The 16,393-nt window shown below is 44.9% G+C and overlaps 1 protein-coding gene across 3 annotated transcripts in view; it reads right to left on the bottom strand.

The window, feature by feature from the left end:
• Nedd4 (NEDD4 E3 ubiquitin protein ligase) overlaps nucleotides 1-16,208 on the bottom strand; it is a 96,612-nt gene extending 80,404 nt beyond the window's left edge. Inside the window, exons 1-5 of one of the 3 annotated variants that reach the window (XM_042054619.1) lie at nucleotides 16,059-16,208; nucleotides 8,571-8,735; nucleotides 7,563-7,636; nucleotides 2,290-2,368; nucleotides 2,157-2,195 (exon numbers count right to left, since the gene is read on the bottom strand). In XM_042054619.1, the coding sequence (XP_041910553.1) occupies nucleotides 2,157-2,195; nucleotides 2,290-2,368; nucleotides 7,563-7,636; nucleotides 8,571-8,735; nucleotides 16,059-16,103 (402 nt within the window). In that variant the 5' untranslated portion in view covers nucleotides 16,104-16,208. The remainder of the gene's footprint in view (nucleotides 1-2,156; nucleotides 2,196-2,289; nucleotides 2,369-7,562; nucleotides 7,637-8,570; nucleotides 8,736-16,058) is intronic. The other 2 variants (XM_038321090.2, XM_038321091.1) reach the window with 2 other exon arrangements.
• Nucleotides 16,209-16,393: the final 185 nt, after the last annotated feature.

Genomic DNA, 16,393 nt, shown 5'->3' with positions numbered 1-16,393 from the left:
CATGACTGCCATTATGACACCAATGAGAAGTTAATACTACAGAAGGGCCGAGCATGGCATGGTGACACACCCCTAATCCCAGCACTCAGGAGGTAGAGGCAGGTTTCTCTCTAAGAGCGGAGCCTGAGTGACATCCTCTCTCAAAAAAAGAAAGAGAAAAGCAATGTACAAAGAAAATTTTTGTACATTGAAAAATGCACAAACTTCTGAGCAAAATACAGTAAGGAAAGTACTAATAAATTTTAAATAAGTAACTGAGCCACTTGGGAGGACTCTGAACATTCCTGAGCCACACACATGCCAAGGAACCCGTCCAAGGCAGCCTCGGGCTGAAAGAGTAAACCAAAAGTTAGCTTCACTTTTCTCCAAATGTCTCTAACCAAGTCTGTGCCATTTCTTCAAGAATCCAAAATCTGAGACCAGTTTCAAATGCTGGTCCTGCAATACGGAGTGGGGGAAGGAGAGCTGTCTCTCACCATGGACATCAGAAGCACTTTGCTGGTGCTGGGCCTTCAGAGAGGCTTCTGTGTCCATCCTCAGCAAGTTCTTCCCTCCCGTCTCCCTTCATGAGAACTGAAGAAACCACATAACCTCGGCCTATCCAATGCAGACAGGAGGCTTCTTGTCCCTGACTGAAACCGTGTTCCACAGCTGCAGCCACATACATTTTTTTCTTGTTTTAATAAAACAAAACAAATATTTACCCAGAAGAGCACTGAACCAAGGGGAAGAGATAGAGGAGCCTGGCAGACAAGAGTCATGGTGACCTCGGCTGTGAGCTAGGTCAGACAGGTGAAGAGCACATTGGAGAAGCAGAAAGAAAATGGGAAAATGTTTTCGTAAGAACACTGGTCAGGCGGTGGTGGCACATGGCTTTAATCCCAGCATTTGGGAGGCAGAGTTTAAGGCCAGCCTGGTCTACAGAGTGAGTTCAGAGTTCCAGGAGAGCCAGGGGTGTTACACAGAGAGACCGTCTCGAAAAATCATTTAAAGAACAAACAAATAAACAAAAGAACACTGGCCACAAGTGAGTTCACAGGCAATGGGGAAACTGAGGCAGGAAAATTATTTTAATTAAAATACAAGCAGGAAGGATTCCGCCAAGAGATTACAGGAATGCACCTCCACCCTGCATGGAATGGTAAGGACTTGAGAAACAGGCCCCTCAGAGTCTCCTGAGAGCTGGGGTAAAGGGGATGGAATCTGAGGTGGAGTGAGAAGGCTGGCAGGTCAAGAAAGGGCCTGCAAGAGCGCATCTGTCTCCACGCCCACGGCTTCTGTGAAGTGAAGGACAAGCGCGGTGTCTGCTGCACCCGAGCTGACGAGGATCGGGCGGCCCCAGACTCACGATCACCTCTCACCATCACCTCACACTCACGTCTCACAGAAAGATTAGTGGTCCTACATGTCTTCAGAGGGTTCCTAATCTTAACTCTCTTTAAACAGATCTGTTCAGTTTTACTTTAGGTGTATAAGTACATGTGTGTCTGGCATGCTCAGCGCTGAGAACAGGGCACTGGATCCCCTGGAACTGGAGTGACAGCTGGCTAAGCCACCATACGGGTGCTGGGAATTGAACCCAGGTCTTCTGCAAGACCAAGAAGTGCTCTTGACCTCTGAGACATCTCTCCAACCCCTAATTTTAACTCTCCTTAAAATTTTTACTGGGGCCGGGCGGTGGTGGCGCACGCCTTTAATCCCAGCACTCGGGAGGCAGAGGCAGGCGGATGGATCTCTGTGAGTTCGAGACCAGCCTGGTTTACAAGAGCTAGTTCCAGGACAGGCTCTAAAGCTGCAGAGAAACCCTGTCTCGAAAAACCAAAAAAAAAAAAAAAAAAAAAAAAAAAATTGGGTCCAGTGAAATGTCTTGGCAGGTTAAAAAAGTTTTTTATGCAAGCATGGAGCTTGAGTTTGATCCTGGGGACCCACAAACAGGCGGAAGGAGAGCCAAGTTCAGGATTGTTTTCTGACCTCCTCCACACGTGTACCACATCAAGTGCATGTCCTCACTCACATTACACATACATGAAAAATAAAATTCAAAAGTCTAGGCAAATTCCAAGATGTAATTTAGAATATTGTAAACGAGTATTTAATATAACCTATGGAGAAAAAAATATTTTTTTCTTTTAGAATAAAATAAAATGCATACTTACTCTGAATAGTATTTCTTCGTTCCATTTTGGATTCAAAGACTGAAAGACAATAAACAGTGTAATTTATTTTTTAATAATTTGTTATATAAAAACAAAGTTTATTAAAAACTTTCGGGAGCTGGCCGAGTCTAACCTTTTTGATGGTTTTCGTCTGAACGCTGGTGAGGACGCCGCTCATCGGGTCGTACAGTGTCACTCTCACATAGGGGTCACTGTCAACACAGAGGCGTTAGCGGCAGCTGGGGCCAACTGCTCAAGTGATCAGATTTCCAGAGTTTTCCTTCTTAACAGTTGCTACAATTTTATTATTTCTATTACTTCGTATCCTTAAAATCCAGGGATCTGTACACAGGCCAGGTATTTGCAGAAACTTACATTTTGTTAAAAAGCTCACATACCAAGTCAGTAAAACAAGGCAAGAATTTAGAATGCAGATCTCTTACCCACAGTTCTGGTGGCTTACAAACTTCTTAGATATTTTAAAAATGTCTTTGATCCTTACCGTCCCTTTTGAATGCAGGTGGCTAATGGAGGGGTTGTAAAACTAGCTTTTCAAGACCACAACTGTTTCCAAACCATCTCACAGTATAAACCTTGTTACATAGGAAAGACCTGCACACACATGGTACTCAACAACTCACACAAACATGAACTAATACACATAACTGAAAATAAATAAATCTTAAAATTTTAAGTCTTCAAACTAAGTTAAATCTTTAATTACATTAAAATAAGATGAACTGCAGTTAAAAATGATTACACCTTTCCAAGCACGGTGGGGCACACGTGTGTGTGTGTGTGTGTGTGTGTGTGTGTGATGTATGTACGAGTTACAAAGCTCCCTGACAAGGTACTGGGAACCAAACTCAGGTTCTCTGCAAGAGAAGCAAGTGCTCATTACTGCTGAGCCATCTCTCCAGCCCCAGGAACCCTACTAAAGGAAGACATGGAAGAGGACATCTTGTGACACATGGGCTTTGAAGAGCAGAGACGAGTGAGGACATCTTAGCCAGCCACAGTCAAATCTCCCTTTCTCTCTGAGTATCTCAGAGCTAATGCTGATCCTTCTCACCACTTACTCTCCACCCCCTCCCCTCCCGTTTCCTCATAAAACTTCTCATCTTGATTTACAAAGCCCACTCCCAACACTGGCACTAATGAGAACCCACCTCCTTCCGGTCCCCCTGTGTGGGGCGGATTCACCTGTCCAGCGCCCTGCACCTCAGAAGCCCGAATCAGGGCACTTCACCAACTCCTTTATCCTCCGGTTTTCCCTTTGACCTAGTTTATCGAGGTATATCAATGTGTTTTGACACTCCTCCGTTCCTGACTCCCCCTCCTTCCTCTAGCAAAGTGGAACATGTTTTTTCTTCCTTTCTCAGCTAAACTTTACAAGAGAATGTTTGGTAATAACACTCAGACAGCAGTCACTCCACATCAAACACTATTCAAATAGCTTTTGTGGATCACGGTCAGCTATTATTCTTTTCTCCGAGTTGTGCAGACTACACGGCAGGGGGATGGCCGGGGCTGAGACTACAGCACCTGCTCCACAGAAAACAAGTCTCAACCTCTGCTTCCTCCCTTCATGCCCATGGCTCTCTAGAACCATGAGGTCTAGATTCCTGTCCTCAGATCTATTCTGAAAATGCTCTGAAACACTTATCTCTCGGTTCTTACACCATTCTAAATTCCTTTTTTCTTCTTCTCTTCCTGATGGGTTATTTGTAGCCCAGATGGCCTTAACCTCTCTATGTAAGTGAGAAGGACCCCGATTCTCCTGCCTCCATCTGAAGTGCTGGGATTACAGGCGTGCATCACCTCATCCAGTTCACTTGGTGCTGGATGAGACCAAACCCAGAACTTGGTGCATTCTAGGCAAGCTGGCCTGTCCTCAGTCCCTCTGTCTTTTCTATTATCTGCTAGTTTCATGGTGATATTCCCTGTTCTCCTGTTTTCTACATTTCCCTTCTAATCTTATCTATAGCTTTTACAATTATATAATGTCAAATAAAAACTATAAAAATTGCTGGGTGTGGTGATACCTTTAATCCCAGCACTTAGGAGGCACATCTCTGTGAGTTCAAGGCCAGCCTGATCTATATAGGAGCACTAGGTCAGTCAGGGCTACATAGTGAGACCATCTCAAAAGAAAAAAAGAAATCTAACTCTAATCTACTGAGACAGAGAGGGTCATTTAGATATTTTATACTGCCTGTCCCATTCAGTGATTCTGCTCATTTTTAATTCAATTTTTAATTTTATTACTATTGAGTTATACGACATAAAAGATAGTTAAAATTAAAGGTCTTGTCAGATGTGTGACTGCTTCTTGACTGGTATGAACATTTCATCTGAGCTACCTCCTAGGTCTTTATACAATACACTGGTAATAGTCTGGGTCAGCGAGAGGGCTCAGGTTGACAACTTGAGTTCAGTTCTCCCAGAATCCACATGGTGAAGGAGAGAACTGATTCATATGAACTGTCCTCTGGCCTCCATCTACATGCCATGCCATTGTGTGTGCATGTTTACACATACACAGAATAAATAATAAATAATAATAATAAATAATAAATAATGACGGACTTCGATTTTCTTCCTCTTCCTCAGTGTGGCTGATTTACATATTTACTTCCTGGGGACCACACACCATAGTTGGTCAATATATGAGCTCCCACTGAACCCACACTCAGTATGGAATGTGCAGACACGTCACAGAGACCTCGGCTCAGGAACACGACACCATGATAGTCGCAGCAGCTTGCTCTAAACTCCACCAGTTAGAACTCCATTATAGAAATTAACATGGGCTATATATGCCCTGAACTCCAAAGTCCTCAGCCTGCAATGCCCTCACCCACATACATTAACACATATCTATACTCCGAGGGCCTCCCCTGTTATCATTTCCCAGGTGAGGTCCACTTCATTCTTCCCTCTGATATCTATTAAGCTATAAACAATTTCTGTGATTTTGGTTTTTAATGTATCTGGTTTAACAGTTTTGAAAAGCATGAGTGTTGTTATCCATTATTATAAAACTTTCTATTTTCCCTTTTATTCTGTAAAATTTTGAGCTCTACATCTCCAGGTTCCATTGACAGGCATATACCCATTTCTAACTATTACAAATTTCTGATAATTTTATTATTATTGTGAAATATCTGGAAAGTTTCATGTTGAACCCTTATTTCATCAGATTTCAATGTATTCACTTAAATCTTTACCATCCCAGTTTTGAATCCATTTTTCCCAACTTAGGTGTGTCACTCTTTGTATATCTTTCTTTAGAGTTGTTTCATTATTTATATGTACGCGTATGCAGTGCCTGCAGAAGCCAGAGAGGGCAGTGATCTCCTGGGGCTGGAGTTAGAGATAGTCAGCTGATGTAGGTGCTGGAAACCAAACTCCAGTCCTCTAGAACTCTTAACCTGCGCCGTCTCTTCAGCCCCTTAAGTTCTCCAGCACACCCTCTACTTCATGGCAGGACCCTTCTGCACTCCCTGCCCCCATACATCCCTCACTACCAGGGATTCAACACAGACCATGCCAGCCCTGGATTTTTGAAGTTGTCACTATACAGCATAGGCTGGCCTAGAACTCACAATCCCACTGAATGCTGGAATTTTAATTTAAAAAAAGTGTGGTTCTAAATATTTATTGTTTCTGATGCTCTTTTCCTTCCTGAGGATCTGAACTTCCATCTGGCATCAATTCTCTTCACCAGCAAGTTGCTTTAACATTTCTTCCTTAGAAAGACTTAGGTTGTGCGTGTGCCTGTGGGGGCAGTGCCTGTGGAGGCCAGATGAGGGCGTCAGATCTCCTGGAGTTGGTCACAGGCAGTCCACTGGAAATGGTCTTCTGTAGGAGCAGTACAGCTCCTAACTGCTGAGCCATCTCTCCAGCCCGGTATTTTCGATAATAAAAAATTATGTGTATCACTGATTTCACTTATTCTTTTTGTTTGTTTTTCCAGATAGTATTTCATTGAGTAGCCCTGGCTGTCCTGGAACTCATTCTGTAGACTAGAACTCAGAGACCCTCCTGCCTCTGCCTCTCAAGTGCTGGGTTTAAGGCATGTACCGTCACTGCCTAGCTTGAACACTTACTCTTCAAAACTGTTTTATTTCATTATTTAGCTCTCCATCCTTTCTGAATCTTAGTATGATAGATTGTTCCTTTATATCTATCATCTTCTAATTGGCAAAAGACTCAATGTGAGTTCAGTTCATCTTTGCTCTACATTCTCCTACCACACCCATCCAAGCATTTTAATTTCAAATACTGTACTTTAGCTGCAGAATTTTCCTTTTATTTTATTATTTATTTATTGAGGCCTCTACTTCATTCCTGAGACTTGTAATGTTTTGACTAACAATAAGCATACATTTTTTTCTTTTCTTTTTTCTCTCTATGTAGTCCTGGCTGTCCTGGAACTCATTCTGTAGACGAGGCAGGTCTCAAATTCAGAGATCCGTCTGCTTCTGCCTCCCGAGTGCTGGGAACAAAGGCGTGCGCCACCACCTCCTGTTCACATATTCTGTATCGGCTCAGTGCGTTCCACTTCCCTGGCTCTTTACAGATCAGGTGATTACATGCTGTACCATGGACACTGTAAGCTGAGCTACAGAGACTCTGGGTTCTGTGATTTTCCTGTTTATCTATCTTATTTGGACAAGGGTCACAAACTCTGTTGGGCAATGACTCTCTGCTCAGATCTTTTGACATGAGCTGAGAGTCCAGCTTCTTTTCCTGCAGGATCCTCACCACTGCCATGCTTACTTCAGATTCCTCCCTGCTGCTTCCCCGCCACAGGCCCCACCGCTCCAGATCTGCAGGCTACAAAGACGAAACCACCGCTCCAGTCGTGATTCTGTGCAGCTTCATAATCATTCTCGGCGTAACTCTGGCCGTCCTGGAACTCCCTCTGCAGACCAGGTTGGCCTTGAACTCACAGAGCTCCGCCTGCCTGTGTCTCCCAAGTGCTGGGATTAAAGGCACAAATCACCGCCACCACCCGGATCAGACCAATTTCCACGATGGGGAAGGACTCTCCACTTCTTTTCTGCAGGTGTGGATCCCCACTGGTATTGCCCTGCTCTGTTCAGTCTATGCTCAGAGAACTGCTTTTTATATTGTATCCAGAGATTATGGTTGTTATCAGCTAAAGGATTTGGAGAAACAGAATCTTATAAATTTCTGGGAGCAGAACTCAATAACAAATCCATATTTATCACTGTCTTTAATTTGACAAATTCAGTATTTCAGATACCAAGAAATATAATCTTCGCTGTGCATCAAGATTTGCTAATATTATCATTCAAATTTTCATCTAATCAAAGTGCAAAAAAAAAAACTATGAAATGTCAAATTTTAAAGTCTCAACTCATATACTGTACTTACCTGGCCCCCAAAATGTCCTTCTTAGCCAGGCCTATGCCAGCTATAACCTTCACTCTCACAACTCGTGTGTTGTCCTGAAATACACAACGTTCTGTTTTAGTTTTAGATAATTATGAGTTATCAAATTAAAAATAATCTAATACAATAATAATACTAAAATTAGAGAAATGTTTTAAAATAACCTGATTAAAAGCTAAATAAAAAATAAAAACAGAAACTGCTATTTTTAGCTATAGTGGATCACATACAAAACAGCTAGTTATTACATTCAGTAAGAATTTGACATTTTTACAAGATTTAATGACAAACTATAACTAATGAAGTTACCACTGTTGCTGTGTTCATAACATAAAATCAAAAGCTCACAGTCATTTGTAATAACTACCAAAAAAAGGTAATTATTCTTAAAGTCTCATCAAATAGGTATAAATAATAGCATAGTAAACACACTGTAATGTGTCAAATACCAATTATTTTGTATTATCACAGTGGAATGAGATCTTATAGGAGAATGTCTTCATCTTAAGAAGGACAAATCATCTGAGGGAAGCTAGGGGGAGGAGTCAGTGGGGTAAATGTGATCCAAATATAATACAACTATATGGCTGGGGTGGTGGTATACCACTTTAATCCCTGGGAGGGAGCACTAGGCAGATCTCTCTGAAATCTGAGACCAGCTTGGTCTAGATAGTGAGTCTCAGGCTAGCCAGGATTAAACAGTGAGATCATATCTCCAAAATTATAAATAAGGGAAGAAAGAAAAAGAAAACTATGGGGCTGGAGAAATGACTGAGCAGTTAAGCTCAGAAGTTAAGAGCATTAACTGCTCTTCCAGAGGACCTGAATTCAATTCCCAGCACCTTCATGGTGGCTCATAACCATCTATAACTTCAATTCCAGAATCTGAAGTCCTCTTCTGGTCTCTATGGACACTAGGAACACACACAGTATACAGACATACATACACACAAAACACCCATACATATAAATAAAAATTTAAAAACATACATTGTGGGGCTGGAGATATGGATCGTCGGATAAGAGCAAGTGATCCTCTTCCAGAGAACCTGGATTCAACTCCCAGCACCCACATGGTGGTTCACAACTGTCTGTAACTTCACTTCCAGGAGATCCGACACCCTCTTCTGTCTTATCCAGGCAAAACTCCCATACCCATAAAAATAAAAAAAAAGATTGCATGAAATTCTCAATCAATTAATAAAAACATTATACTTTCTAAAGAAATACATATCAAAATATTTAGGAAGAAACAACACAAATTCTGTAACTTACTCTCAAATGGCTTAGCAAATAAAAAGTTGGATGTGAGTCTGTCTGTCCATGTGTAAATAAAAAGGAATGAACACAATGTTATCATGCTGTGGCCTGAGTTCATGGCTATAGAACCATGTGTCACACCCCTTGTAACTGTCCTATAGGTTAGAAATAGTTCAAATCTAAAGAGGGGAGATATGGATTCATTTTGCTACTGGGGAAAAATACCCCAACCAAAAGCAACTTAGGGAATTTACTTGGCTTACAAATTCCTCAGTCCATTGTGGAGGGGAAATCAAGGCAGAATTCAAGCAGCTACTCAACACATCACATCCACAGTCAAGATCAGATACTGGGTAAGCACAGCCTTGCATGCCCCTGAGCCACCTTTCCTACTGTCACACTGTTTGGGACCCCTGCCTAAGGAATCTGCGGGACAGTTTGGTATAACACATACTTCCATAAACTCGGTGCACACCTGGTAACACCGTGTTCATTCTCTTTTATTTATATACACACAGACATCCACATCCAACTTTTTATTTGCTATGTATGCTGGCTAGTTTTATGTCAACTTGACACAAGATACAGTCATCTGAGAGAGGTAACCTCAATAGAGAAAGATCGGGCTGTAGGGCCAGGCAGTGGTGGCAGCCGGGCAGTGGTGGCTCACACCTTTAATCCCAGCACTTGGGAGGCAGAGGCAGGTGAGTCTCTGTGAGTTCGAGGCCAGCCTGGTCTACAAAGTGAGTTAGTTACAGGACAGCCAGAGCTGTAACACAGAAACTCTGCATTGGGGAAGGGGGATTGGGGGGGGAGGGTAGTCGGGCTATAGAGAAGCCTTTAAGGCATTTTCTTAATTAATGATTGATGTGCGAGGGTCCAGCCTCAGCTGCTATAAGAAGGTGGTCCTGGGTGCTGTAAGAAGGTAGGCTGAGCGAGCCATGAAGATCAAAGGCAGTAAGTGGCCTCTACAGATCAGCTCCTGCCTCCAGGTCCCTACCCTGTTTATGTTCCTGCCCTGGTTCCTTCACTGATGGACTCTGATGTGGAATTGTAAGCCAAATAAACCCCTTTCCTCCCCAGGTTGCTTTTGGTCACAGTGTCTCTTCACAGCAATAAGACAGTAACTAAGACACCAAGCTGAGAGTAAGTTACTGGAGATGTGACCACCAACAATGGATTGGGTCTTCTTACAATAACTAACAGTTAAGACAACCCCTACAGACCTGTCCACAGGCCAACCTGATCTAGATCATTCCTCATGAAGAGCCTTCCCCCGTGTTAGTGCATGGCTTTAATCAAGAGGTAGAAGCAGGCAGATCTCTGTTTGAGGCCAGTCGGAGATACCCAATAAAATCTAGCCTCCCTAACCCCAAAAGTATTTAAATTGTACAAGAGAGAGAAATAAAAGTAATAAAAATGCACAGACTTCAATAAGGTCAAACATATTGTTGAAGGACACAAGGGATATAATAAATGGAGATATTCTCTCTGCTTGTGGGTACAAGTATTTAATAATAGTCTATTTTCTCCAAAATAATATATAAATCCTACACAATTTCAATCCCCAACACCTTGAATTTTTTGTGGTCTTAACAAATGATTTGAGAGTCCATTTCAAAGTATAAAAACAAGAAGTTAAAGATGGCACCTGTTCACCATCTCACACAACATGCATAACAAACAAAATTCACTGGTCAGTGGTGGCACATTGTTTTAATCCCAGCACAGAGGCAGAGACAGGTAGATCTCTGAGTTCTGAGTTCAAAGTCAGCCTGGTCTACAGAGTGTGTGCCAAGACAGTCAGGACTGTTACACTGAGAAACCCTGTCTTGAAAAGAAAAAAAGAAAAAGAGAGAGGGAGAGGGTGATGAAAAGGAAGAGAGGTTGAGAGAGAGGGAAGGAGAAAAGGAGGGAGGGAGGGAGAAAGAAAGGGAGGGAGGGAGGAAGAAAGGGAGGGAGGGAGGAGGCGAGAGCCATGTTCGGCTCCCGGGCTTCTTTCGGTTGCGCCCCTTGCGGGCTTTCCCGATGCCCCCTCCCTTTCTCTCGGCCCCCCTGTCCTTGTCTCCTTCTCCCTCTCTCGAGGCCTCCCTTCCGTTTTTTTCGGAGAGGGGGTAGGGAGTAAGAAAGACAAAGACAAAATTCCTGGTCGTTGTAGCCCCCCTTTGATCCCAGCACTCAGGAAGCAGAGGCAGGAGAATCTCTGAGTTTGATGAGAGCATGATCTACAGAATGAGTTTCAAGACAGCCAGGGCTACACAGAGAAACCCTGTCTCAAAAAACCAAAAAGGAAAATAAACAAAATTTCAGTTAAGACTAAAGTGAAAAAGAAAACGATAAAAGTTCACAAGAGTTGGCAAAATGGCTCCATGGTACTGCTGCCAAGCCTCCTGACTTGAGTTCACAAAAAAGAGAACTGACTCCCATAAGTTGCCTTCTGACTTCCATGCACACAAATATACACACACACACACACACACACGCACACGTTTAATTTCTAAAATTTCAGAAAAAAATTACAGGAGTTTTTATAATATTTCTATGAAGTTGAGTGGGAAAGAAGCTGGGCCAGAGACACAGCTACACTGGTAGAGTGCATGCGGACATGCAGAATGCAGCCTGACACATCCTGAGCTTTAATCACCCTGCCTCCACTCCCAGACTACAGGTGTGCGCCGTCACCCCCATAAACCAGGCAGGCACATGACCAATAAACCAATAAACCTGTATCTCCAACCTCAGACACTGGCATTCTTTTTTGTTATGGTTTACTTTTATTATTTTTAATTATACGTGTGTGTCTGTGTGTGGGTCCTGTGAGGGCCAAAAGAGGGTGGTATGGGGATTCTCTGGAGCTCAAGTTACAGGCAATTGTGAGCTGCCCTATGAGAGTGCTGGGAACTGAACCTAGGTCTTCTACAAGAACAGAAAGGATCTTACTGCTGAGCCTTCTCCCCAGCCCTCAACACTAATTCTTTTGTAGAAAATTCAATACTCACATATGGATCCCTGTCAGCAGAAAAAGTCAAGAAACAAAGTGGTGACCTTTTTGACTCCATCTCCACATCTGCAGGAAGTACATCTAAAAGACCTACTGCTGTGAAATAATCCTTTTATACACTGTAAAGATTTGTCACTCAAATTTAATAAAAAGCTCATTGGCCAATAGGATTTTTGGGGGCTGAGGGAATGCTGGGAGGAAGAAGGGTGGAGTCAGAGGAGTCACCAGCAATCACAGAGAGATGGACATGCCATACTGAAAAAAGGTACCAAGCCATATGGCAAAGCATAGATAAGAAATATGGGTTAATTACAAATGTTAAGAGTTAGCTAGAAACAAGCCTGAGCTATTGGCCAAGCATTTTTAATTAATATTAAGCCTCTGAGTGGTTACTTGGGAGCTGCTGAGGTACAGAAACTTCCACCTACAATCTACTTTTACAGAAATACTAACTAATGAGGAAACAGTTACCAGCTTCAAAAGACCTGGCAGTGTCCCTCTGGAAGGAGGCTGGAAGGACATCAGGTAACAATCCCCAGGTCCTCTTCCTTTCTCTCCTACCAAAGACTGGTGAGAACTGCTTGGCACCTTTAATCCCAGCACTCTCATGGGAACCAGAGACAGGCAGATCTCTAAGTTCAAGGCCAGCCTGGTCTACAAAGAGTTCCAGGTTACAGAGTGAGACCCTGTTCAAAAACGAAAAGGGTGATGAGAGTTGTTTTCCACTGCTGTTAATCCCAAGTGACCGTCGGAGCAAGTTGTGCAAATTACATTACACTTCATGTAGGCTAATGCTCCAACGGTAAAATGTCTGCAGATAGGACTTCTTTCCACAGGAGATACATGGAAAACCTAAAACTCATCATAAAGTGGAAGAGGAATTAGATCCAACTTCAGCATGCTTTAATAATCACTGGCCAGTGAGTCAGTGCCTAATCGCTACGGAAGATTAAATAAACTACAATTCTCTACATTCCATGCCATTTCTATTAATTTTTCTGCTTGGTTCAAACTGGTTCCCCATTTCCTTTTTTTTTTTAAAAGATTTATTTATTTATTATGCATACAATGTCCTGACTGCATGTATGCATGCGGACCAGAAGAGGGTATCAGGTTTCATCACAGATGGTTGTGAGCCACCATGTGGTTGCTGGGAATTGAACTCGGGACCTCTAGAAGAGCCATCTGATCTGGAGATGGCTCACAGTATAGCTCTGGTTGGTCTTGCAGTCAGGTGATTGGCTCTCAGCTTCCCAAGTGCTGCAATTACAGATGTGAGCTATGATGGCCCACTAGATGACCTTAGACTCCCCCCTCCCCCACAGACAAGGTCTCTCTATGAAGCCCAGGCTGTCCTGGGCCTTGCTATATAGACCATACTGGCCTCAAAATTCACAGAACTCCTCGTGCCTCTGTCTCCCTGGTACTGGGATTAAAAGCACGGGCTACCACATCTAGTATATGCAGTATATCCATGGCTTCGGGCACACTAAGCAAACATTCCACCAACTAAGCCACACCCTCAGCCCAACCACTTTTAATCAACTGCAGAGGGCTGCCTACTCCTAGACTTGTCTATGAGTTCAAAAGGTAACACAGCTGCCAGGTTTCCATCTCTAAATAAAGTGGGGGAAGGGGATATGGTATGTGTTCCAAGCCCCCATTTAGTTTTGTGATAAACCAGAAAATCAATGCCAAATGACATCAATGAACTGCCAATGACAACCAGAAAGCAAGTCTTCTTCTGTCTTTTCCACCAGACAGTAAACTCCTTGGAGGCCAGCAGTCTTTTATTCCCTCAGACTCCCTGGTGCTTGGCACAATGCACACAGAACACTTAATGAACGTCTGCTGAGTAAATATTAATAACCCAGTTACCACCGCAAAGGAGGATGCTCACCACCGTGTCTGTCTCTATCCTCCTCCCTCACTCTCTTCCTTAATGTGCACTAAGTAGACACAAAAAGATGGAAGGAAATCTGAGTCGTGAGACGCACATCTAGACCTTCGTCGTGGGGCTATCAGAGTCCTTGCTGACAAAGTGGAGTTCTTAGCCCCAGTTGCTGCTAAGCAACTATGGCTGCCACACCTATCTTTAGTTCAGCTGGGCAGATGAAAGCGATAATGAGGAATACAGATACTGGGCCAAGAGGGGGAAAAGAGATGGCGAAGATAACTTAAGCAACATTTAGTCTGTGATCCAGCTCTGCTGGAAGGAGGTGAGAAAAGCAATCTGGGAGGGCCAGCCTCCAGGAAGCAGCAGAAAGCCCAAGGATAGGGTGAGATGCCAGCTTGAGGTCCTCCACACTGCATGGTCAGGCAGCAATGCATGATCTCCTTCTAACGCCTTCGACACAACAATAATGGGGACTAGTCAGACTGTCCCACCTAGCAGACTGAGCACTGCTCCGGGGACTATGGAGCCATCGTCTGCCTGCCACCACAGTCTCAGCATCACCTGAGAATTGAACTTTCTTCTAAAGGTTTACTTATTTAATTTGTGTGTATGAGTGTCTTGCCTACGAGTATCCACATGCATCATGTCCATGCCTGACTTTCCACAGAGGTCAGAAGAGCATCGTTTCAGATGGCTGGAAACCACCATGTGGGTGCTGGGAACCAAACTCAGGTCCTCTGCAAGAGTAGCAACCGCCCCTAACCACTGAGCCATCTCTACAGCCCTTCCTGTAACATTCTGAAGTATACAGACATCCAACCCACCAAGCATTTAACAGTCCAGCAGAACTAACTGTTCCCAACTATGACTCAATACCCACTATTTTGCCTTTGCCTGCCTCTCTCCCCCACTGCTCTTCTGGGTCTCTGGTAATCACCAATCTACTCTCAACTTTTTAAATAGAGAACTATTCTTGTGCGTGTGTGTGTGTGTGTATGTGTGTGTGTGCCCGCGCTCTTGCACAGGTGCCAGAGACTGGAAGAAGGTATCAGATCTCCTGGGGCTGGAATTACCGAGTTGCCCCATGAAAGGGCTGAGTACTGAACTCTAGTCCTTTGTAAGCACTCTTAACCACTGAGCCATGTCTCCAGCCCCTCTACTCTCAATTTCTAGCACAGAAACTTTTTAGATTTCACGTGAGTAAAATCTTAAGTACCCATCTCTCTAAGATGGCTTATTGCACTTAATATGGCTTCCATTCCACTCATGTTTAAAAAAAAAAATACAATCATCGTCTAAGAAATCAAATTCTAACTGCAGCACAAAAAAGGTTCTCAAAATACCCTGCAATAATTATTAGACATTAATAAAGTGCTCTCTGTTTATAAACAAAAAGCTTTCGGGGAAGTGGGGGGAATTGGAGGGCGCCGACCATTACAATAGTGTTTGGAGGTACCTGAGAAAGGAACAGAAATTGGGGGGGTTGGGGGTTTCCAGCTAATTGGGTCCAATCTTGATAAAAGCTACATGTGATCGCTAGATTAAGTAACAGGAATTCGCAGATTTGATTCACATACACCACACACACACACGCGCGCACACACGCGCACGCACGCACACGCACGCACGCACAATCTGAAAGGGTCACTGTTAAACACTACGAAGCCTTTAATGCCCCACCCATTTGAGACAACCGCCAGCTCCATCGAAGCCCTCCTCAAGAGGGCCTCACTTTTAGTAAGCGCGAGGCAAAGTCGCGATTAAGTTGTTCGACTGTAACAGACTGCTTTGCCTGCTTCAAATCCTGGGGCTGCAGTTTTCAAAGCCAACAGCTGTGGGGGGTTCTTTCAAGTATTTCTACTTCTTTTGCCTTCGTTTTTTGAAAAAACCCTAACAAAGGCCTGAAACAAAGTGTGAACTCCCCACATCTGACACTTGCCGCGGAGTCGAAGGAATCCCACCTCCCCGCGTTCCCACCCGGGCCTCTGGGAAGCCATGGTAGGAAAGTCGCTAAGTTCGTCGGCTCCCGCTGTGGCAGGAGCGGGATGCTGGGCCCCGGGATGTCGCCCCACCCAATCCCTCGCCCTCCCCGAGAGGCTGCGCGCGCCCAGGCCGCAGCCAGGGCCCCCGGAGGCCGCCAGGGAGGGCGATGGCCCTGCTCAGCGGGGACCTGCTCCCCGCAGCCGCCTCGTGCGCGCCTCTCCCCACCTCTCCCTCCCCGCGTGTCCCGCTCCAGAGCGCGGGATCGAGCCCGGGCCCGGATCACCGGCCTCCCACGCCTCGATGGGGGACCCCCGAGCGGCCCGCAGCCGCCCCGCACCTCGTCCTCCGGGAGCCCCGGCGCCTCCGCCTCTTCGGCTGCCATGTCCGAGCTCACGCTGGACGCACCGCCCCGCCCAGGCTGCAGCGGCGGGAGAGGAAGGGGAGGAGGCGGTCTTGCGGCTGAGGCCCACCCCGGGAACGCGCGGGGGTGCAGGGGTGCGCGGCGGGAAGGGGCGGGGCGCCCTCCGCGGCTGCGCGCGTGGCTGGGCTCGGGCGCGGGGGGCTGGGTTGGAGCAGGCGTGGCGGGAGTCCAGACACAAGGAGCTCGGCCGGCGCGCGCGCGTGCGCGTGGCAGGGCTGCGGCGGGGGCGCGCGCGGGCTGGAATGGTTGGT

This window comes from Arvicola amphibius, chromosome 3 (assembly GCF_903992535.2).
Source record: "Arvicola amphibius chromosome 3, mArvAmp1.2, whole genome shotgun sequence".
NCBI classification, from domain to species: domain Eukaryota; kingdom Metazoa; phylum Chordata; class Mammalia; order Rodentia; family Cricetidae; genus Arvicola; species Arvicola amphibius.
Note: the sequence above shows the minus strand (reverse complement) of the source record. Positions and strands in the feature narration are given on the sequence as shown.